The sequence below is a fragment of the Lissotriton vulgaris genome, chromosome 9, assembly GCF_964263255.1.
Source record: "Lissotriton vulgaris chromosome 9, aLisVul1.2, whole genome shotgun sequence".
Lineage (NCBI taxonomy): Eukaryota > Metazoa > Chordata > Amphibia > Caudata > Salamandridae > Lissotriton > Lissotriton vulgaris.
The window spans coordinates 186,492,223-186,514,754 of record NC_141697.1 but is presented as its reverse complement, the minus strand read 5'-3'; the positions used below and the strand labels follow the sequence as shown (position 1 = coordinate 186,514,754).

The window sequence follows — 22,532 nt, the reverse complement described above, 5'->3', positions numbered from 1 at the left end:
ATAAGGCAGGTATTGGTCATACTGTTCTCCAGACGTTTCTGGTTTGATTGTTTTACTTTTTCTCCTGAGACCCAGCTTATATTTTCTGTGAATTCTTTATTTAATATGCATATAGACAAATGAATGTACTTCTGAAGAACAAGTCACTCAACCTAACCTTGTATCTCACGGATTCCCATAAATTACTCATAGCTTCTCCCAGCCCTCCCCATTCTACCTATTCTAAGAACCATAGTTCTCCTCTTGGAATTTGGTTAATGGCTTTTCACATTGCTCCTTTTTTGTGTCTGTGTGGTTTTGGGTGTTAAGGCTGAACAGTCTTAATGATGCAGGCAGTGCCTTTGTCTGCCTGCATACCTGTTCATTGACCAAGCTCTGTCTGAATTGTCTAGAACCAGTCTTGTGTATGGGGATATGTGGAAAGATGGCGAAGCCATTAGAAAAACATATTCATTTTCAAAAAACGTGTCTGTAGACACCTATGCTGTTCTTACTCCTGTCATCAAGAGTTGGGCTTGGCTGTTTGCAGGTTTTTTTTCTTCAAAGATGTTTCTCAAGTCTCAAGGTGTGGGTTGACACCTCCCTTAGTGGACAATCTGCATGGGCACTGACTTTATTTTAGGTTGTGTTTTCTGCTTCCATCAGGTTCGAGCATATATAGGGTTAATTGTGTTTCTCTTCCAGGGAATCCTCATCAATAGTTCTAAGAACTAAATAGTTACGCCCACGAGCAGGACCCTGGAGCACTTTTAAAATGCATGTATGTATACATAAACAATATAAAAAATTATTTAATCTCACAGCAATTGCACCCTATAAACAGGCAAAGAAGTCCATATTTTATTTTCATTAAAAAAAATAAAACTTTGCTTCCATACAAGTCACCATGGACTATAGGTGATCATAGCAAACCTTCCACAGACGTTCTTTAAAAGGAAAAAGGAGTGAAGGACAGAATTCGTCAATAGGATGCAAGTAATACATTCAACTAATGCAACTGATATTGTACCTTCACAGTACCCTCGGTATCCCATCATGTCTCACAGGTGACCGTTAGGCCAGTTCATTTTTCCAGCTCCTGGAAACAGGATCCTAAGATACTGAGCTCTGCCTTTTGTGGCAAATTGCGACAGAAAAGCTTTATTAACTAGTGGTTACAAGTTTTTATGCAACATTTAGCATTAGAGTAGTTTAACACCTTTTTTCTGCCTAAAATAGATTTCTTTTGTTAGAATGCCTTCACTTTTTGTGAATTGCCTTTCCTATGGAAAAAAGATGGCTCCAACACAGGGTTTGTATCCACTGCCTTCCAGAAGATCACCATCCTAGCTCAGGCAGTCACTGTAAAAAAAAAAAAAAATGTCCTCCAAAAGAACAATAAGAGGCAGAGAAAAGATCGACTGCATGTACTACAGGAGAAGAATGCTGGTCCCTCAAGAAGCCATGGTGAAAGCCACTCTACCACCAGAGAACTTTCCTTCTGCTCTGAGGACTTACAAGAGGCAGATCCAAGGTCAGAAGGCATCAAGAAGAGAGATCATTCCCGATCGGCGTTCAGGATCGTGATTTCAAAGAACTTCCCTACCTGTGCACTGTTGACGGGTACTCCATCAAAATTATCGTCAAGGGACCAAATTCGATCAATGTCTAGGCAGGTGTCCACATTGAGAACCTCTCCATCGACGACAGCACCAAGGTTGACGTCAAAGCATTCATGTTCGCAACACTGCCACCAGTGGCAAAGCATTTCCCGTCAACGTCAAGTCCCCTTGAAGACTTCACTGTCACATCGGTTGCGGTCAAGACCAAATCTGTGACATCAAGATCTTGATCTCCATCACTCCATTTGTCACCAAGACTGTTGCAAGACTTTAAAAAAATGTAGAGGGGGTTCTCCTGCTTTGGGTTGTTCTCAGACATATTCGTCCTCAAAAAACACCCCGAAGAAAGTCTGTTGCATCTCGCTGTCTCCTGGTCCTATGCCGAATTCAGTTATTTGTAGCTGCAGCTAAAAAAACAAATACTGATACTTCTACTGCCCCACCAGACAAAGAGAGCATAATAATGGACTAATTGGGCAGAAAAATGTGTGGAACATCTGCAACAATCATGAAGGCAGCAAGTGCGAAAGATCCCTTGGTAAAATGTGATCATTTCCTGTGGAACTCTTTACAAAAATTCTCTGACAAACTCCCCAAGGTAGACAGACAAGACTTCTAAGATGTCCTTAATGAAGGAATGCTATTATCAAATCATTAGGGCAGTAGCAGATACGTCAAACCTGGCAGAGCATGGGTACTGCCATGGCATCTCCACATGACGTGACTCTTGACTGAGACTGACCGGCCTAAAGCCGAAAGTACAACAGAGAAATACTAATTTATCATTCTCAAGCTCAACATTATTCGGTGCACATATGGATGATGAAATGTCAAGAATGAAGTCTAAAATGGACACTCTAAAAGCAGTAGACCTGAAAAAAAGGAAGAGCTCAAAGTGGTACATGCCTTATGACAGGTTTTAACTTCCCTCAGAGGGTTCAAACCCTTCATTGGTTGCACCAACAGCAGCAACCACCTAGGCAACCGTACCACTACAGGCAATCATCTAGTGGGAAAGGAGGTCATCAACAACCTAAAACTGCACCTGCAGGAAAACCTTCAGCAAAAAAATGATTTCCTCCTTCCCTTTTGCCTTCTCCAGTAGGCGGAAATGTAAGCAATTATGTCAGAGTGGCACCAAATAAGAAAAAATACACATTGGTCTAGAATATTGTGCAGATCCCCTCCTACTTCAATACCACCAACCACACCATCGAACTATCAGATAGATCTTTGCAAAAGGAGGTCAACACATTGATGCTGAAGAATGCAGCGGAGGACATGCCGCACAATTAAAAAGGATTGGGAGTTTACTCCCGGTACTTTCTGGTTCGGAAGAAAAGACCCAAACAAGAATTGAGACCCATACTAGACTAGACTAAAATAATTGCACACATTTATAAACAAGCATATGCAATGCAATAGGTCTCGCATTTATGAAAGTTTGAGCTATTACCGGTGCAACTGTTAATGTTTGTTAGATTATTTTTTTCCAATAATATCCCAGGAGTAGAATAAGTATTAAAAGAAAAACAAATGGATATGTATGCTGAGCTGCAATTTAACAAAAATAATAATTGCATTAAGGATGCAGTACCTTATGTGGCTAATAGAGAGGTCCCTTTACAACTCCACAGGGACACCTAATAACAGCCTGTGGTACTGCACACATTTCTTGCTTTGTGTATTTTCTTTTTCTACTTATGTTACTGCTGGGATATTTTTGAACAAAAAAATCGAACTAACATTATTCGCAGTGCTTAATAGCTCTGCTGCCTAGAGAGTGAGTGAGAGTCAAAAAGAGTGAGAGAGAAAGTGATAAAATGTGAACACAGAAATAGGTAGAGCAATTTTAAGAACTAAGTGAGAGGCAGTGTGAAGATAAATAGTTAAATGAGAGTGAGAATAATATAGATAAATTGAGAGAAACAAAGTGTTAGAGAAAGTTGGAGAGAAACGGAGAGAGAGATTGATGGTGTATAGATAGTTTAATAATAAAGGTTTTATAAATGTGAGTTAGATTTTCCGAGAGATAAGCAGGTTATAAATATATATAGAGAGTAAGTTTAGGAGAGAAATAGAGGGAGTGATGTGATATATGTAAGTATGTATATGCGGGCAGTAAATGCCTGCATTAATTCACTAACCAGAGCTAGGAACTGTGTTTAAAGGTTCCCAAAATTAAAAAACAATGTTGTTTATTCCTGCACATTCCGACAATAAGGCACAATCTGTTGAACCATGCTCACACCAAATAGGTCTGTATTTTGCACCTGTTACACTGGATTCAGGGGGAGTTTGCAATAAAAAAACTAGCTGGACTAGGGAGCACGTTTTTAGCTGCTGTATTTGAGAGAGGTAAAAGAGGAAGCTTGTTTGTACTTTTGAGAGTAAGAGCATTTGTTTGTTGCAAGAGAATATAATGTGGGTGAAAGAGGTTTTCTGGGTGTTCGAGAGAAAGAATAGGTGTTTGAGAGAGATACTTTGTGCTTTAGAGCGAGAGAAAGACGGTGAGAGAAAGAAATGTGTGTGTATGTGAGAGGAAGAGAGAAAGAACCTGTGAATGTGGTTTGTGCGGAGTGAATATTTGTGAGTATTATGTGTGTGAATGAGAGAGAGAGTTAAAACCTGAGAGATAAGTGTGTGTGAGCGATAGAATAAAGAGAGCTAATGGAATGTGTTTGTGAAATAAGTGTGTGTGTGTGTATGGGTGTGTGGGTGTGTTTATGTGTGTAAAACAGAGTCACAGAGAGACATACTTTAGAGCTACAGTGCAGTTTTGAGAGGGAAAGTATTGCAGTGAACAAGTGTTTGTTTGTGTGTTAAGTGCATATAAAGCCCACTGGGCAACTGTCGTGATGGTGTTGTATATAAAAAAAAAAAAACATAGGGCCTGAGAGTTAAGGAAAACCCTGTTTGTTCAGCTACAGACTTCACCAACCATTTGGATAGGTTCAAAGATTCAGAGGTTTAACATTTTAACATTTCCTGACGTTTTAACACTAGCGTATATGCATGCAGGTTGCTACAAGCATTTATATTTTAGGTGTACAAAGTGTACCTGGTGTACTTTTTTCAACCATGCAACTGGTGCTCATGTAAAGTGCTCTGGCACTTTAGGGTCGAGTTTGCGCTATATAAAACTACAATGAAAACATGTGGCTAAGCAGGTCAACAAACAGGGACTCCTTATAGGGCTGTCTCCTTCTTAGAGCAACCATAGAACTGCTTCCAAGTGGTGTGATCAGTTTGCAAGAAACAGTACTTGAAGTAGTCAAAAGGCTGGATTTTATGGAGCGGTGAAGTGCACTCTGCGGCTACAACCCGATGTGTTGTTTGTATTTTGTAAAGGGAGGTGTTTAACCCTTTTACCGCGGTGCAAATTCCGCCGCGGTGGGGGCATTCCATTATGTGGGCGGGGCTGCGTTGGCCAACGGTCGTGCGCAGCACCAGGCAGGTAGTGCTTGCGTCGGCTAACGGAACGGGTTAATGCAGGGAAATGTGCGCCTATTAAACATGCCTTTTGCATGAGAGACATCAAAGTACTGTACATTAAATCAATTTAACTGTAATTGGAGTTGCACTTAACATTATTTGAAAGCATCACTATAATTAGTTCTTTTTAAGCACTACTTCTTAGGCATGTGCTTTAAAGTAGGCGGTAGAAGAAGGGACATGCGATCGGTCTCATTAACCTCAAATGTTATTGCAATTGGATGCAAAGTACGAATTCGCAGGAACCTAACTGAGCCGCAGAGGACCATAATAAATTTAAAAACCCAGGCTCAAGTGGCCCAAATGAGACAGTAGGGCCGGTGATGCTTGACGGCAAGGCCAGCAGGGTTACGAAAAAGGGATATCCGGTTACACAGACTCTGCACTTGCACCTAGAATTCATGGTCAAGGGCCCGCCACATGGAGCAAAATGAGCGGTGGCAGCGAGTTGAAGTCAGGAAATTGCAAGGTACGAAAGGAGCACAGTCTCCATTTACCGGTTACAGGAAATAAGGTCTAACTGCCTATAGTAAATCCCCTTCACCAACATCAAATAGGTGTAGTTAAGGGTTTCTTGGAGGGTATTAAGAAGGTTTTCCTAGAACTCCTTCTGCCCATGGGAGCTTAACATTGTTTTATCTAAATTAATGGGGCATAGTTTCGAACCTATTCACAAGACTTCTTTATAACACCACTCATGGAAAACCGCTTTTGTAGTTACAATTACTTCTGCTTGCAAAGTGAGCAAAATCCTAGTTCTGTGTGCAAACGAACCAAATACAGTTTTTCACAAAAACTGAGTTATAATGAGAACTCCTACTTGTTTTCTCCCTAAAGTGGTTTCTGATTTTTCCCATCAAACAATCTCTTTACTTACTTTTCTTTCCAAATCCTTCAGTTCAATTGAACAAAACTAGATACTGAAGAAAATCTGTGACTTTTCATAAATTATGGACCAGTGAACTGGTTTGCCTTCTACAAAACAATCAATATCAAGATGCATAGTTTCTTGTATAGTTTTTGCATATCATTCGGGGATGAAGCCCTTACCTGGTTGGCCAGAAGCTCATTCTACTTGAGGTAAAGCGGCTGTCATAGCTATTTTTAGGAATGTTTCCATAGCAGATATTTGCAAAGCTGCAACCTCGAGTTTTATCCAAACTTTCACTAGACATTGTCTAGATTAGGACCTCCAGAAACTCAAGTGGGCATGCATCACTGAGGAATCTTTTTGGGTAATTATTGGGATTGCCACTATTTCTTGTCCACTCTCTCAGGGATAGGGTTGCTTTTCTATTCAGTGCTTATGACCACTGTGGAGGATCACCTGGAAGAGAAAGAAAAGTCATTTACCTTTAATCCTAGTTCTCTTCCAAGTCTATCCTCATCAAAGTCATAAGCTACCCTCCCCAGACAAGAAATACTAGACTGACTGACTCGACCTAACTGCCATATCTGGGACAATGATGGGATACTGAGGATACTATAAGGTTCTTAAAGATATGGTACCAGTTGCATTCGCTGAATGGGCTACTTGCAGCCTGTTTTCTAATTCAGAATTTCATTTATTTTCCTTTTAAAGGTTTGCTATCTATACTCTATGGTGGCATATTTTATTTTATTTATTTAAATTTATAATGCGCTGCAGCTACCCAAAAAGGGGTTCCCGGCTCAAACCGCAGATTCAAGGAGAGGCTGGAGACATGGTAACTGGCTAATTGTTTAAAAGCAATGTTTTTAAGGATTTGCTAGACTTAATGTAATCGGTCTCGTTGCGTAGTGAAGTCGGCAATGTATTCCACAAGGAGTGACCTATATAGGAGAAAGACCGTCCATTTGATTTTGGGAATGACAAATTTTCCTTGCTTGGAGGAGCGGCGATTTCTAGAGGGGAAAATAGGGGCAGACTAGGGATTGAAGGTGTTTCGGGGCATTACCTGCTTTGATTTTGTGCATGAAACTTAGGGCTTTAAATTTGACTCTGTCTTCAACCCTGAGCCAGTGCAGGTTTCGTAGGTGTTGGGAGGTAGAAGTGGCTCTTGGGACCTTACATAACAGCCTGGTTGCAGAATTCTGTGCCATCTGTAGTCTGCGTGTTATGGCTTTGTTAGAGCCCAGGTAAAGCACGTTACAATTAGTCAAGCCTTGAAGTAATCAATATATATAAGAAACAATATCCCAACTGGTATTATTTATGGACAATTAAAAAGGATATCCGTACAGTATTATCCAAAAAGAAAAAAGGAGACTCAATATGAATTTCGTATGTGCTCAAAGCATCATTTATATCAACATTTCAGAAAATCACGTAGGACAATTACAGTTAGTGTCAGCAGTGCAATTAATAAATAGCCAATGATAGCCCAAAATTGTACAAGGTGCACGAGTGTAAAGTGGGTGGCACTACGGCGACGCAAGTGAGAGTGAAAAGCAGAGTGGTCGGCGCAAAGTGAGAAGTGAGTAAATATATACAGTGCGTAAAAAACAAAGTGGTATTTAAACAATTGAGTTTTGCATATATCATTTTATGACAACCACTAAGTAAAGGGCGCCTAGGAATTCGCTGGGAAGTCGACGGCGTTTCGATCCATAGTACTTTGAATCATCATCAGGACTGGAGGGCCTAGGGCAGGGCTGTATGAAAGAGAAGGGGAGGAAAGAATGAGGGGATGGTCGGGTCATAGGTCCATCAGGTTGTTGGAAGGAAGAGGGGGGAAGGGGGAATGGGGGAGAAGGGAAGGCGGTAGGGAAGACTCACCGTCAGGCAACTGTTGGGAGTGGACCACTGGTCACGGAACTGGACGGTTGTCTCAGGATCTAAAGGGCAGGACGGGGGTGCAGACAGGTCCGAGATTGCATCTTCGGTAAAGTAGAAGCCTGTAGGTGGGGAACAAGGTGGAGAGCCATGTCACAGGGGAGGGCTCGAGGATAGGGTTTGTACGAGTCATGCATGTGGCGCAGGGGGGACTTACCGGGGGTGAATGAGAAGTGATCCGGGACCGGGAGGTCCAAACAAGATGCGGATACTTTCGGTATTGGTGATCGCGGTAGAGTAAGTTGATCTGTGTAGAAAGGGGCGAGTTAGAATCAACGGTCAACCGGTTATGTAATGTAGATGCAACTCAGGTCATGCATGACAATCAGAGGGACTTACCCACGGTAATTTTAGTCCGAGAGTGGTCGTAGATATCAGAGTGGTAGGGCGAGGGGAATAAATCTGTGGAGAGGGAAAAGAAATCAACGAGGGGACTACCGCGACATTAGCGGTGAGTTCCGCTCAAAAACGATTGAAAATAGCTTGTAGGAAAAAGCCGTGGAAAATACCTTTCCTCGGAGTCCAAGCGAGTGAAACGTTGTATCTGGGTTGCTGTGGCAATCAGTAAGCGAGGGACAGAGCTGGATAGATATTGGGTCAATGGGTCTGCCCCGTGACGTGGACCTACCGGGCTATGGTAAAGGCAACGGGATAGGCGCGCGGTGGGAAAGGGTCGTGGCTAAGATCTGAGCGTCAGCCCCAGGGAGAAACGAGAGAAGGAAAATAAATTAAAGCCCGAACCCGAAGGGGAGCAAGAATGGGAGGCACGCTATTGGTACATAGTTGCTTCTACAACAACAGCCATAACAGTTGGAACCAACACACAGGTAGTGAGTGTAGAATCATGGATGTGTGTGCATAAGTCTAATACAAATAATTATATACAATTATATACAGAATTATTATATACAGTTGATGTCATCAGGATGGAATTAGGATTGCAGAGAATATACATATAAGATATGAATTCAAGAGAAAACAACCATGTTAGCATAGAGACCCAGAAATGGATTGAGACTATCTAACAGGCTGTGGGTAATCAAGGCATTGACCACTTTTTTCTGGGTGGACTCTGGCAACATCCAACAGATTTTCTTTTGCCATTTAAGGATGGCGAAACACGTAGCTGTAGCTTTTACTGCGTGTGAGTGCATGCTAAGAGAGTCATCAATAATGATGCCCAGATTACGCTCTTGGGGAGAGGATGTAGGAGGAGCACCCATTTCGCATGGCCTGTGTTGGGGACCCCACAAATTTTTGTTTTTACCAAATATGAGCACTTCCGTTTTTTCTCCGTTTAATTTAAGGTAGTTATGTTGCATCCATGATGCTATTTTGATTAAGCCCATTTTTAGGGGGTAGGAGTCCTTAGTGTTCTTAGAAGAAAGAGAAAAAATAAGTTGGGAATCATCGACATAAGAATATAGTGTCAGCCCAGATTTCTCTACCACTTCAGCTAAGGGACTCCTATACAAATTAAAAAGTAGGGGACTAAGTATGGAGCCCTGTGGAATCCCATGGGCAAAAACATGCGTTTCAGAGCAGGCTGTACGGAAAAAAACTTGAAACGTGCTTTTGGCAAAAATGAGGCAAGCCAATTGAGAGCTGAGCCACGGATGCCCAAGGAGCTAAGAGAATTAATTAATACAGTGTGCGATACCGTATCAAATGCGGCGCTTAAGTCCAATAGAATAAGCGCCACTGTGTCTCCCATATGCAAGTGGCAGAGTATGTTTTCCGTGACTCCTAACAGGGTGGTTTCTGTAGAAAAACTTGTTCTAAAGCCCGACTGGCTAGGATGAAGCAGGTTTTGGGTGGTTACGAATTGGGCGAGGTGCAGATGGACATGCTTTTCTAGAATTTTAGAGAACACCAGCAATAAAGAGAGAGTCCGATAATTCGTGGGTTGGTCAGGATCAGCTCCTGCTTTTTTTCAGAACTGGGTGTATCATTGCATGCTTCCAATCAGGTGGGACGATTTCTTCCTGAAGGGAAGCATTGAGGAGATCTGTAATTACATCCAGCGAAGAAGGATCTAACTGCTTAAGTACAGATGGGCAAGGGATCTTTGGGGGATCCAGATTTGATGTTGTTAAGAAGTTTTATTAGAGTTTCTAATTTCAGCCTAACCCACAAATCAATAAAACCGCCCGACTTGATTTGATTACTGCAGTTATTGTCGGCAACAAGAGGTATCGGTGATTCAATCGAGGTAGGGAGACACTTATCTTGCTCAAGCACGGTGTCTTGGTTGATTTTTTCAACTTTTTGTACAAAAAAGGTAGCCAGTGTCTCGCATTGCTGCTTATTTAGTGACTGGGTGTGGCTATAGATTTTGAGCATGCAAGCTCCTTGACCATATTAAATAGCGTTTTTGAGCAATTTAGGGCATCTGAAATAGTAGAAGAAACATAGCCAGCTCGAGCTTTTCTACAAGGGTGATTATTTTTTTTAACTTCGTTTTATAGACCTTTCTAGATTCAAGCATGTGGCTTTTTTCTCCACCTTCGCTCCAACGCTTAGCAGTCAGATTTTTCTTTTTTCAGATGTTCAGTGAACCAAGGTGCTGGGGGCCGGTGATTGACACTTGTCTACCACTTTCTAATAAAAAAGTTAACAATCACATGTGAAAATAAATGTTTTCTTTTTTTCAATTAAGAGATAATTTGGATTTCCTAGCCTGCAATTGTTGAGTGTAAATATTTAGTTTCTTAGATTTATGTATGCATACACACATATTTTACAAGTGCTCTAGGATCGTAGCACATGGGGTGGGCTATTCAGTGCTTATGACGTTAATGACTTTACCCCTGGAAGAGAACTAGGATTATAGGTAAGGAACGTTTCCTTCCCATACTTTTTTTCAGGCCTACACAATTAGATTTCGATATGATGCATTGGAAAACCAGTCTGCGCCTTAACAACTCTGTTAAGCTACTTCACTGGACACCTTCAGAGGACTGATGACCAACACTCAAAGTACAAAATGTGTGGGGCTTCTTCCCACCCTTTGGGCCTTGCAAATCCTCCTGACACTGGATAATGCAGACCAGAAGGGAGTTGTGGAATGGACATCCTTTCATCAATGTCCCTGGTGCTGTTCTGAAAACGCATCGTTGGATAGTTCTAACGTCTGCTACCTGTGCCTCTCTCCCTACCATGACAACTCCTCCAGTGAGTCCTGCCTTGCCTTCCACTCGAAAAAGACACAAAGGTACCAAAGCAAATGGGTTTGGGTAAACTGTATGCACCGTCAGCCATTCTCCATACCTCTGGACATGTTCAGAGAAGATTATGTCTTTGGCATTAAAGAAGATGAAGAGTCTGGATCTCCAGAATACCAGCCACCCAGGCAACACCCAGACTAAAGACTGTTTCCCCAAGCGTGTTGGAGCATGAGGAATAGTAGAACATCTATCTGGCACTGAAGACAGCAGCCCTCAAACTAAGATCCTGACCAGGATCATAAGTACACCACCTAGCTCTTGACGCCCACACCCACAAGCTCCGGTTGGCACTGAGAGGTGGTTTCATAGTCCACCAAGTCTTCACCCAGGTCGTTAAAACTTACCACTCGTTGAGTCCTACCCATTTCAAGGGAATCCAGCATCCCCCCTCACATCTAAAGTCTGCACCAAAAGTCCACAAATGCCAGTGTCAAAAATACCATCAATGTTGTAGATCAAGTCGATACTGAAAGCTTCATTGACAGCCAGATTTGAACAATCTGAGGTGCAGATTCTGCAAAGACTCCCAAGAGGAGCTCCACATCGGGCAGACGTGTTTTTTCATTCACCCTGGCACCAGGAAGATCTTGGCAATACCACCCCACCAAAGCTAACCGATATACTCCCTCACAAGAGAAGGCTTGCTTTTGAAGGAGAACCCTCCTCAAAAGCCCCCTCTCATAGCCAGCAATGAAGAAACACAGTGATAGGGTCTTAAGTCCTTTTCCTTATGTTCCTCTTCCACCAACGCCACCTAATCCACTGCCACACTCACATACATCACTTCCTCTGTCTCCACTAGTCAGCTGAGTGGTCCCCATGCACCTTTTCAGATCATGGCAGTCCATATGACACCATTGACCTACATGACCAGAAATTAGACTCAGCGCCCAATCATAAACCCTGGGAAGACTATAATTTCGAACCGGGGTGATCCTGACTTGGACCATTACCCATTTAGGGCATCCCTGCCTGATGATACCATGGCCTATCATTTGATCATCCAGAGGGCTCGGGGTATCATAACATTAAAATGCATGTCATTCAGGAATAAAAGGACTTCCTTGTGGAGACTCTTTCAAAGTCTGTATGCTCCATGCTGTTTTTGCCCATGTTTAATGCCATGCTTAGGTCTTCCCCAGAGAACTTCAAGGAGCCAGTTAAAGCTAGGGTAGTGACACCTAGAGTTGAGATGAAATACAAACCCTACCCTAGTGGCCCTACTTGCATCAAAAAGCTATATTCCTCCTAACATTGATATTTCACACAACCTGTGAGTGTGCCTCACAAAAGCCACGCCTTCTGTAATGCAGGTATAGGAAAATGGATAGTGAAGTGCCTCAAACCGGCTACCAAAATCTGATATCTGGTCAGTACCACCCACCATTTACAGAGCACTACTGAGGCAACACCTAGCTAACCAGCACCCTATGGTTGACTAGACAGTCCTAAGGACTTTATTCCAGACATTTGCATCATACACACGCCTCGCACCGCTTATGGGGAGTACTGTTTTACAGTATGTGCGGGGCATGTCTATCGATAGCCACACATACTAAGAACAGAAAATATTACTTACCATGTAAACATCTGTTTGTCGCCTGCATTGCTATAGATTCACATACCCCCACTCTCCTCCCTTGAAGATTGTATTGGTTGCAATTATTTTCGTTTATCATGTAGCAGACACTGCACAACAAGCATGGTGCACATTTCCATGCTCACTCGACACGCCATACACATTCTCACCCTCTGTGCGAAAAATAATTTTAAATCATGTTATCTGTGCCCTTGCAAATGTTCTACTAATGGAGTAGCCACAGCACTTCTTTGAAGAAAAATAACTGGTAAACATCTGAGCTCAACACTAGATGGCAGGAGCATGCAGAGCATGTGAATCTAAAGGACTACAACCTAAAAACAGGTGTGAACAGGGGAATTATTATTTTCCTACCTAAATTATGTAACACTTTTATCTATGCTTAACACCTTGGCTGCTAAGGCAATTCCCATCCTGTGCTGGAAATAGCTATTCTTCTTTATTCATGACGTGCTCAGCTCGTCATAAGCACAGCTCCAGTGTGCCTCATGACGAGCTGAGCTCGTCCTGAGCAGGGAAGGGGTTAAACGGACACAGCACATCCAGTCTGAGATGGCGCTTGGGTATTTGATAGACCACAGATTATCTTCAGTTCCATTAGAAAGTTGGGTTTCCAGTTATTCATGGATTTGCTAAGTAAGAAAATCAGCATCTGACAATTGCTCTTCGGAATGCAGTAGAGATGTTTTGTAAGGGTTATCACATGGAGATGTGGAGTACTCCACAAAACAGTCTTTGATTGGTTTGGGCCAAGGAGGACATATTGGTATATATATGTAACCAGGAGTGTTCTAGTTAGTTACCAGTCGCATGTGGTACATTCTCATTTCAAGTGCTTGCTGTCCAGTGTTGAGGTAGATGCTGCCAAATAAAACTAAGAGGGCGAGGGCAGTGTTATTCACTTTCTAATATTAGCTGCACCAGTACTGACAGGATCACAACTTATTCGCTGACCAAGAGGAAGCGGGCGTTTCATCTGTTGTCCCAAAGTCTGTTAGTGAGTTTGGGATGCTGGAGACGTTAATGTTACATGTTTGCCTGGATTTTTTTTAAGACACAGTGATTGGTGTTAGTTTAAGATAAGGGCAAGCTCATTAAAACTGAGGACTTTAATTTCTGGTATTCTTGTTTTATTTTATAGTGTGGAAGTTTTGTAATTTTATTATGTAGCACTAATTTGCCATGGACCTTGAACTGGTCAGGTTTTTATTTTTCGCTTCCCTTCCTATGAGTGTTAAGATTGCATGGCCTGTAAGCAGTGCACCATAAATTGTATTTTTCTTTTTTTAATTCAGGTGAGTTGTTATTTCCTGTACCATATTTATACACAGTTATTGTTTTCTCTTCTGTCCCTTCAGTATCACCATGATTAGTCAGTAGCTTTATATATTTGTTCCTTAACAGAAATCTGCAATTAATGGTCTGCCCCCAACGCCAAAGGTTCTGGTAAGAATGTTCGTTTTGTAGTGCAGTAGTTAATGTTATCAATGTTTGTAACTCAAGAAGTCCCCATTGTTTGATTGTTAATAAATGAGAATTACATGATTTTGTTATCCTTCAAATTCCCAGGTTTTGTACATTTACTCACTGTTTATGCAGGCTACAAATGGAAGCTTTCTTAAAGTGATAGGAATATTTTTTTATGATTGCTGAGATTAAAGTCTTTGAAGCATTGATTAATGAGATGGTTTTATACCTTGCCATCGCTGAGATCTACGGTACCTTTGCCCTTTTGATGGCAGAGGAGACCATAGGTTTTACAGCTTACTACTAATAGTTATATTGACCTAAGACAAGGAATTAATACTTTGTTCACAGCATACGACACTTGTAGGTGCTGTAGCTTGATATTGCTTTGTATCCACTCAATTCATCTTTTTTATTTTTAGGAGGAAAGGTGACAGTGCATAATCAAACTATCCTGCGATATACAGACGTACAAATATCTATTGCATAATCATAGATACAAAGCAGAGTTTGGTCAGTATGCACTTACTTAGACATAGAACTTACAGAAACATCAAACATTTCAAAAAACAACTGGAGCAGTGCAGTGTATAGTATACTTGAGGTCATAGTCTATTAAGTATAAGGCTTGGCATCAAGAATAAGGCGGTGAATGCAGTTTGGGACTAGACTAACAAATGTCTGGGGTTTATGGCACATCTGAGTTTTGCAGCAAGTAGCATGTGAACGGAGCCTAAAGGTCTTTAGGCCTGGAGGCCTCTGGCAGTTCTTCCGCAAACGTGGCCAACTGCTTTTTACAATATACAATCTCTTTAAGCCATTGCGACAGTTTAGGTTCACCCTTCCCACCCCAATGCTGTGCAACCAGTTGATTGGACAGCAATATGGTTATCACAAGGCTTTAATTTTTTACCATACCCAATAAGCAGATCTCTGGTTACATTCCACACTCTTGCTTATAATCGCTGGGAGTGTGTGTGTAACATCCAACCAGAATCTATGCATAGAAATACACATCCAGGAGAGATGCACAAAGTCAGCCCCCCGCATCTTGTACATTTAGCATCTTCACGCAGCCCAAACCTTTTTAACTTCAACTGTATGTAGTACAATTGATGCTGAACTTTGAAGTGGATGCTATGGAGGTTACAACTCAACTGTTCATCTTTAGTACCTCATACAATGGTATCTTGATCCCTTGTAAAGCTCATATGCCATGATACTGAACTATGTACATGAGAGTGCACCAGTACCCTGTTTAATGATAAACTGAATTCTTTCTCGGCTCCCTTTTAGTATACTGGAGTAATGCTGAATTCTGCTACTGCTGAATGTGAAGCGAGTCAGTGATCTGCATACCCAGTAGGAATTTTCAGTTAATTCACTGCGAGTGAATGCCAGCTTTTTGTAGTTCTTCTGTGTGTACCAGTTTATGAGCTCCTGCTGGTGTGACGCTGGAAGAGCAAACTAAGCATCAAAATATTGATTCTTAAAGCCTGAGCTTATTCTAGCTCATTGTGTCTGCAATTTTGCACTTACCAAGAACTATTTGCATTGTACCAGAGTCTAGCTTTGCTGGTGATAGGGTGCAACTGTCTCACATTCTGTCCTGCTAAAATGAAGCTCTTTTTACTGCAAGAATTGCGCTGCGAGGCGGATTTTAAACTCTGTTGTCTGATGGATACTTTTACCAGCAGATTCCTCACCTTTAATGCACCCAGGCATCAATCTGTATCCTGAATCTTTTCAATAGCTTTCCACACTGGTATGAAGTGCTGCTGTGGCGCCATTTCAGTGCTGGAAGCAACGCCATCGTGATGTCACAGTAATCTAAAATAATTCCCCACCCCCTGCTCACTGATGTTGATTCCCTTTTTCCATAAAAATCAAATCTGGAGCTTCAATTCTACCTAGGGAATCAGTTAAAGTCTGTCAACATTTTACCTAAATTTCCTGGTGCAGTACACAATGTCAACACCCTAAATAATCAGAATTTAAGCCTTGCTGGGACTATGTTGGACAAATGTCCATCACAGACCCCGTGACATCTGTCTCTGGTAATTGGGGTTTGACCATGACGCCAAGGCCTGCAGCTCTCGCAAGAGTATGCACAACAGAGCTATTAAGAAGCAAGCGGCAAAGAGGTTCATGACCCGTCCCGGGTTTGGGATGAGCATCAAACAAAAAGGAAGACCAGACCTAGATCGAGGATCCCAGTGTCACCACTAACCCTGGGCGGGTAACTCCGCTCCGTCAGCGGAGTTTGCAGAATTTTGCCTACTCCGTGCTTGGTTGTGCACGCTGAGTTTAGTCAAAACTCCCCTCAGTGGAGGAGCGGAGTTAGCCAGCCCCTCCACAATCCCAAATTAATAAAAAATTAAAAAAGCAGGCATTTACCTGCATGGTTGCCTCCTCCTCTGCCTGGCCACTCTCCTTCCTGCTCCTCGCCGTCCTTCTTCTATGATAAAACCCTGCGCATGCGCAAGACCTACAACGTAGGAGTTTTTTATCCGGTCCTGTAGCAAGAATCTATACCACTGAAAAAGTAATGGAATAGACATTTGCTTTACTGGAAGAATTATGAAATAATAGAGAACGAAATAACAAGGGTTCTTCCGCTCTATGCAGTGAGACCTGTGCCCTTTACCATCCATCAGGTCACAACGGTGGCCGCTTCACTAATACACCAGGCTTCTCTTACTGGTCCAGCGCACACAGCGGCCTGGGAATTAGATTGAGTAAAAGTGGTTAGGCCTAGAAGAGTACATATTGATCTACCACTTGTATGTCCTCTGTGAGTTCAGTCTATTTTTGCCAATGGGGATGACAATCTGGATCTGGAGTGGTGGCGAGCGTCACCGGGTGACGGGCGTTGATGTTTCAGAAAGTCCTCGGCCTACTGTGGATTCTGGAAGAGATGTTGTTTCTCCCTGTAACTCGCAGCCGCGCTGGGTAAAGCATTGCATGTTCTAGTCTACTTTCTTCTATTCCCGGGCCAGCTGCAGTACTGTATCTCTGTCGAGGTAGTTGAGGAATTTGATGATGATGGGCCTTGGTGGTGGCGCCGGCGGGGTTTCCTAGTGTTCTGTGCACTCTTTTGACCACCAGGTGCTTAGAAAAAGCTTGTGCTCCGAACACATCGCAAAGTAGCCTCTTAGTGTACTCCTCCATGTGCCCTGTGTTTGTTGATTCGGGTAGGCCAAGCAAGCGTACGTTATTCCGGCGGGAACGCGCTTTCAAATCTTCGTTTTTTGCGGCGATGATTCTCAGCACCTTATCCATCTGGGAGATCTGCCCAATATTACTGCCCGCGTTGTCTTCCAAGTCTGAGACCCTGGTCTCAGCTGCTTGAATCATGCTGTCATGTTTGTCTATCTTCTGGACGATTGTGTCCCTACGCGTGAACATGACGTCCATTTCAGATTCGATCGAGCTCAGACTGTTTCACATGGTGAGGAGGATTGTCTTCCAGTCTTCCTCCTGATCGTCATGGGGGGGGGGGGCAGAGGCCCTGCTTCTGATTGTTGTTCTTGCTGTGAGCGTGCTGATTTGCACGCCTCAAATGGCAGTTTTGACTGTTTGCCATCCGTACGCCCCATTGTATCTGTGGTAGTTCACCGTGCAAGGGGCCATATCAACTCCCCAGCACCAGCCAGATGGTCGCGTATGTCAATGGCAGGAATCACCAATATGCGCTAGTTCACTTCTCAGCAGGGAGCGCTGTCCTATCTTAATGTAGGTCCACGCTGGCTGGGTTAGGGTATAGTTTTGCCAAAGCAGCTCCAAAAGCACTGGGGGGAGAGGGGGACAGGCCCCCACATTGGGTCAAGTGCAGAGAGGATGGGGGGGGGGGGGCAGTCATTATCTTAATACACCGCACAAGCAAATTAGAGGTAATGTTTGCACAACCTCCTTATCAGCTTTTTTTTTGTACAGATAAGTTGGTGCTGAGAACCAGGGCAACCTTTCTTCTGAAAGTCAGAATACACTTCCATGTCAGCCAGTCGATAACGTTGCCTGATTTGTTTGTGCCACCTCATCCCTTGAAAGAGGATTAGCGGCTCCTTTGCCTTGACCCCAAGAGAGTGTTGAGTGTGTACCTGGGTCGCACAAAAGACCATCGGTTGGCCATTCAGCTCTGCATCAGATGACCAGTCCTCTATCAAAATCTGCTACAACCTGGCTGAAGCTCCTGTGCTTCTCCCCTGATCGACATCCTTAAAATACAGTGACAGGAAGAAATTATAATCGAAATGATAGCTCCCGTATGAGTTCTTAATCATGTTATAATGAGACCGAGATTTAATATTTGCCAACTAGAAAGTCATCGAGCACCTAGTGATGTCTAAGGAGGAATAGTGAAAAGTGTTGTGCTGCCTAGCACCAGAAATTAAAGGGTGTAATGATGCATGTGTGAATCTATGATGTCCATTTTTTAATGAATTTCTGTTTGAACAAAGCCATGTAAAGATTGATGCAGTTAATGTATCCATTGCAGTTAGCTCCCAAAAAGTATTTGCAAAGCCAGTAGAATTCATTGCCTGAATCTGTTGACTGTGTCAATTCTTGTTTCCATTCCATTTAATGTTTCCCGTCCCATAGCTTCCTCATAAGGGTCTCAAGGTTGAGTCAATCACTACTGAGACATATGCTATTTAATGTGTTCTGCAAGCCAGCCACAGATGCTAAGCAAACGCTGTCTGCAAGTACTTGCTCTAGAGTAAGTGTTAATGTTTTGCTTTAGTCAGGCACATTAAAAAAAATGTTTGATTCAGCTACCATCTTTCAAAGAATCTTACTTTAGGACAAGGTTCCAAGCTTGTGTGGAAAGAATGGGCACTGAGCAGATATAAGAACATGCGCGTGTTCGAGGCATGTGGGCTGCTGAATTCATATCTGTGCATAGATCGCCGCCTAGTGTTGGGTCCGGATGATTGCACACTGTTGTCCTGGAAGAGTCTTCGAAGTATCACGAGATAGATGGCTCCTCCCGTGGACTACAGTGTGCATGGGCATCCTCTCCATCCCCAGATTGTTTTTTTCCGCCATTGGGTTCGGATGTATATTTCCTAACTCAAGTTCGGAATCGATAGAAAACTTTCTTTTTGGCCAAAAGGCCTATAGGTTTCATCGGTATTGTCTTTGCGATCGGTGCCGAGTACTTGTTCCAGCTCGATTCTCGAGCCGGACGTCAAGGAATAGCCGCGTGGCTATTCAGCTCCAAGGGCCCGGTCGACGCCAGAGGCCTTATCGACGATCGAAATGGAACGGAGCCCATTCAAAAGATGTCCCGTTTGCAAATCCAACTATCCTCACATCGACGTCCACCTGGTGTGCAACAAGTGCCTGTCTCCGGATCACGATGAAGCCAGCTGTATGGCTTGTTCTCGGTTCCGGTCCAAGAAAACTCTTTGCCTTCGACGCGCGGCGCGGAAGGAAGCCCAGCAGACAGCGCCTGACCCGGTGAACATCTTCGATGCTGAAGACGATGACGGGGTCGAGCAGGAAGTTCAAGAGATCCGGTCGGATCCTGCATCGGAGGTTGACTCCAGTTATGACGCAGAAGATTAGGAGATGGTTGAAAGTAACGAAGTAGTCGACGAGGTAGGAGACGACGATGAGGCCTTTGGGGCTGTAGACGATAGCTCGAGCGAAGAGCTAGGCCCACTCGCTGGCTTGGGGGCCGACACTGAAACACTCAATAAGGCTCAGGTTGAGGGATCGCCACAAGGCCTTACCCAAGATCAAACCAGTAGTTCTACAGCCTCGCTTCAAGGCCCGGCTACGGACAATTCTAAAGAGCCATCGGTTGATCGATCGAAATCGAAACCAACAACATCGGTGACCACAAAACCGAAAGCACCGGAAACCAAATCGAAACCGAAAGTGCAAGTTACTTTGGTCGGATCGTCGGCTTCGACGCAACAAAAAAGTACTATCGACCCGGAGAGGTCGCTAAAGAGTGTCGAGCCGAAATCCGGGGCACCAAAGAAAAAGGTCATGGACATCGACCCAAAGACGTCGGCGCCGAAGACCGCTGACACAAATAAAGGCCTCAAAGCGCAGGACGCTACCGATCCTAAGCGTCGACTCGACAAAGCGAAAGTCAGCAAGGACATTGAGCACAAAACACACCGTGGCTCTAATGATCCCGTCGAGTAGACACAACCGTCCGCCTCTTTTACGAAGCAAGTGTCGGACTCGCTGCAGCACATAAAGGAAAAGGCTATAGCTGTCGGACCGAAGGCCGCTCCACCCCAAAAACAGTCAGTAAGACTCCGAAGGCGTCGGCACCGATAAAGTTTATACTGCCGCCACTGGTAACACCTAAGGTGTTCGCCCCACACACTGGCGTCGACCCGGCCAAAAAGGTGTCCATGGGGAAAAAGCCTACATCTACTGAAGAGGCCATGAAGCATCGACAGCCTCTACGGGAAGACCAACCGAGGCAATTCATTGACGCTGAAACTGGTAGACTTTCCATTTACAAGCGAAAGATCGTCCCAGAACAGCCAATGGAGTCTTATAATATTCCATTAAAGAAAAAAAGGGATTCAGCAACGTCACCTCTTCTGTCTGAACCTCTGCACCCATATGGACGATAGCCTGTTTTTTCTTCACCCACACATTCAGATGCGGATGTAGAGGATGCTTACAATGAGGAATACAATTATCCTAGCTACACTGATCCAGAAGACCACCCTGAACCCTGGACAGACGCTGTTGACCCAGGGGAGCCACGAACTGCCCCTCACAGCAATGTCTATGCTGTTAAAACATCACCAACAGAAGACACAGCTGCGTTCAACGCACTTATGAGAGGGCAGCAAAAAATCTCGATGTCCAACTCCATACTGACCCTATTGAGGAGGATTTTTTATTTGACCCCTTCTCAACCTCTGAGAGAACTGTCAAGATTCTACCCATGCTAAAAGGTGTCCTGAAACACGTTGGAGACATCTTTAAGGAGACCACAAGGGCCAGAGTGGTAAACCCCTGGATTGAAAAGAAATACAAACCAGCACCTGGGGACCCTACATATATCAAGGGACAGTTGCCATTGGACTCGCTAGTTGTTTCCAATGCTCGTGAGAGAGCGAAATCGCAAACCACGGGTGATGCTCCTCCCCCTGACAAGGAGTCCAAAGTGCTAGAAGCCTCAGGGAAGAGGGTAGCAGCTCAAGCGGCCATTGTCTGGCGAATCTCCAACACACAGGCACTCTTAGCCAGATACGACAGGGCTCATTATGATGCACTTGAAACCCGGTTACAAAACTTGCCAGATGAGTACAAAGAGGCAGCAGAAATGCTAATTCAGGAAGGAAAACTTATTTCCAATGCGTCTATTAAGTGTGCGCTAGACGCAGCAGACACTGCGGCCAGGACGATTAATACAAGCGTTATGTTACGTAGATACTCCTGGCTGAGAATCTCCGGCTTCAAGCCTCAGATACTAACCACCATACTGTTATGTTAATATATATTTTACTTTTGTATAGCGCGCGGCTACTCAAAAAGAGTGTCCAGGCGCTTTGAGTAAGGAGGGCTACAGCACAATAACATAACACGGTTAAAAGAAGAAAAAGACCACAGGCAGAGAGGACACACAACAGCAAGGCGGCCTACTGGGTAAACAACCAGGTCTTGAGACCTTTTCTAAAAGCAAGTAGGCTGGTGGCTCCCCGGAGTGTGAGCGGCAGAGAGTTCCACAACTGTGGCGCCAGTAGTCCAAAGGAGCGACCTGCTAGGCGAGCTCTCTTCACTCGTGGGACAACCGCCAAAAACAGGGATTCCGACCTCGGAGAACGAGCCGGATGGTAAAAGGCAAGTCTCTTTTGGAGGTACTTTGCTCCCACCACATGGAGGGCCTTATAGGCCAGGGTCAAAGCCTTAAAGGCGATCCGTTTGCGGATTGGACGCCAATGCAAAGTCTGCAGCAAGCCCGCTGCACTGGCACGTCTATTCAAACCAAAAATAGCTCTCGCAGCAGCATTCTGCACAACTTGGAGCCGCTGTAGCAGATACTCTGGCAGGCCCAGTTACAGAACGTTCGAATAATCTAGCCTAGAGCCTATCAGGGCCTGCACAGTCAGCTTCCTGTGCTCCTCAGACAAAAGGGGAAGAAACCTCTGCAGCATCCTAAGGAGGCCGAAGCAAGTGCCCGACACCCCCAGGATCTGGGATTTCAACGTTAGCCCCTTGTTCATCTTGACCCCCAGGTTCTTAGCAATTTGGGATGAACAAGACGGAGGGAACATATTGATAGGCCACCTATCCTGCCAGTCTGGCTCCGTGTCACACCCAAAGAAGAGTACCTCGGACTTATC

General features: G+C 43.9%; 1 protein-coding gene across 1 annotated transcript in view; it reads left to right on the top strand.

The window, feature by feature from the left end:
* MAP4K5 (mitogen-activated protein kinase kinase kinase kinase 5) overlaps nucleotides 1-22,532 on the top strand; it is a 577,489-nt gene that overhangs the window by 308,980 nt on the left and 245,977 nt on the right. The window contains exon 20 of the mRNA XM_086937299.1: nucleotides 14,143-14,184. Within this exon, the coding sequence (XP_086793425.1) occupies nucleotides 14,143-14,184 (42 nt within the window). The remainder of the gene's footprint in view (nucleotides 1-14,142; nucleotides 14,185-22,532) is intronic.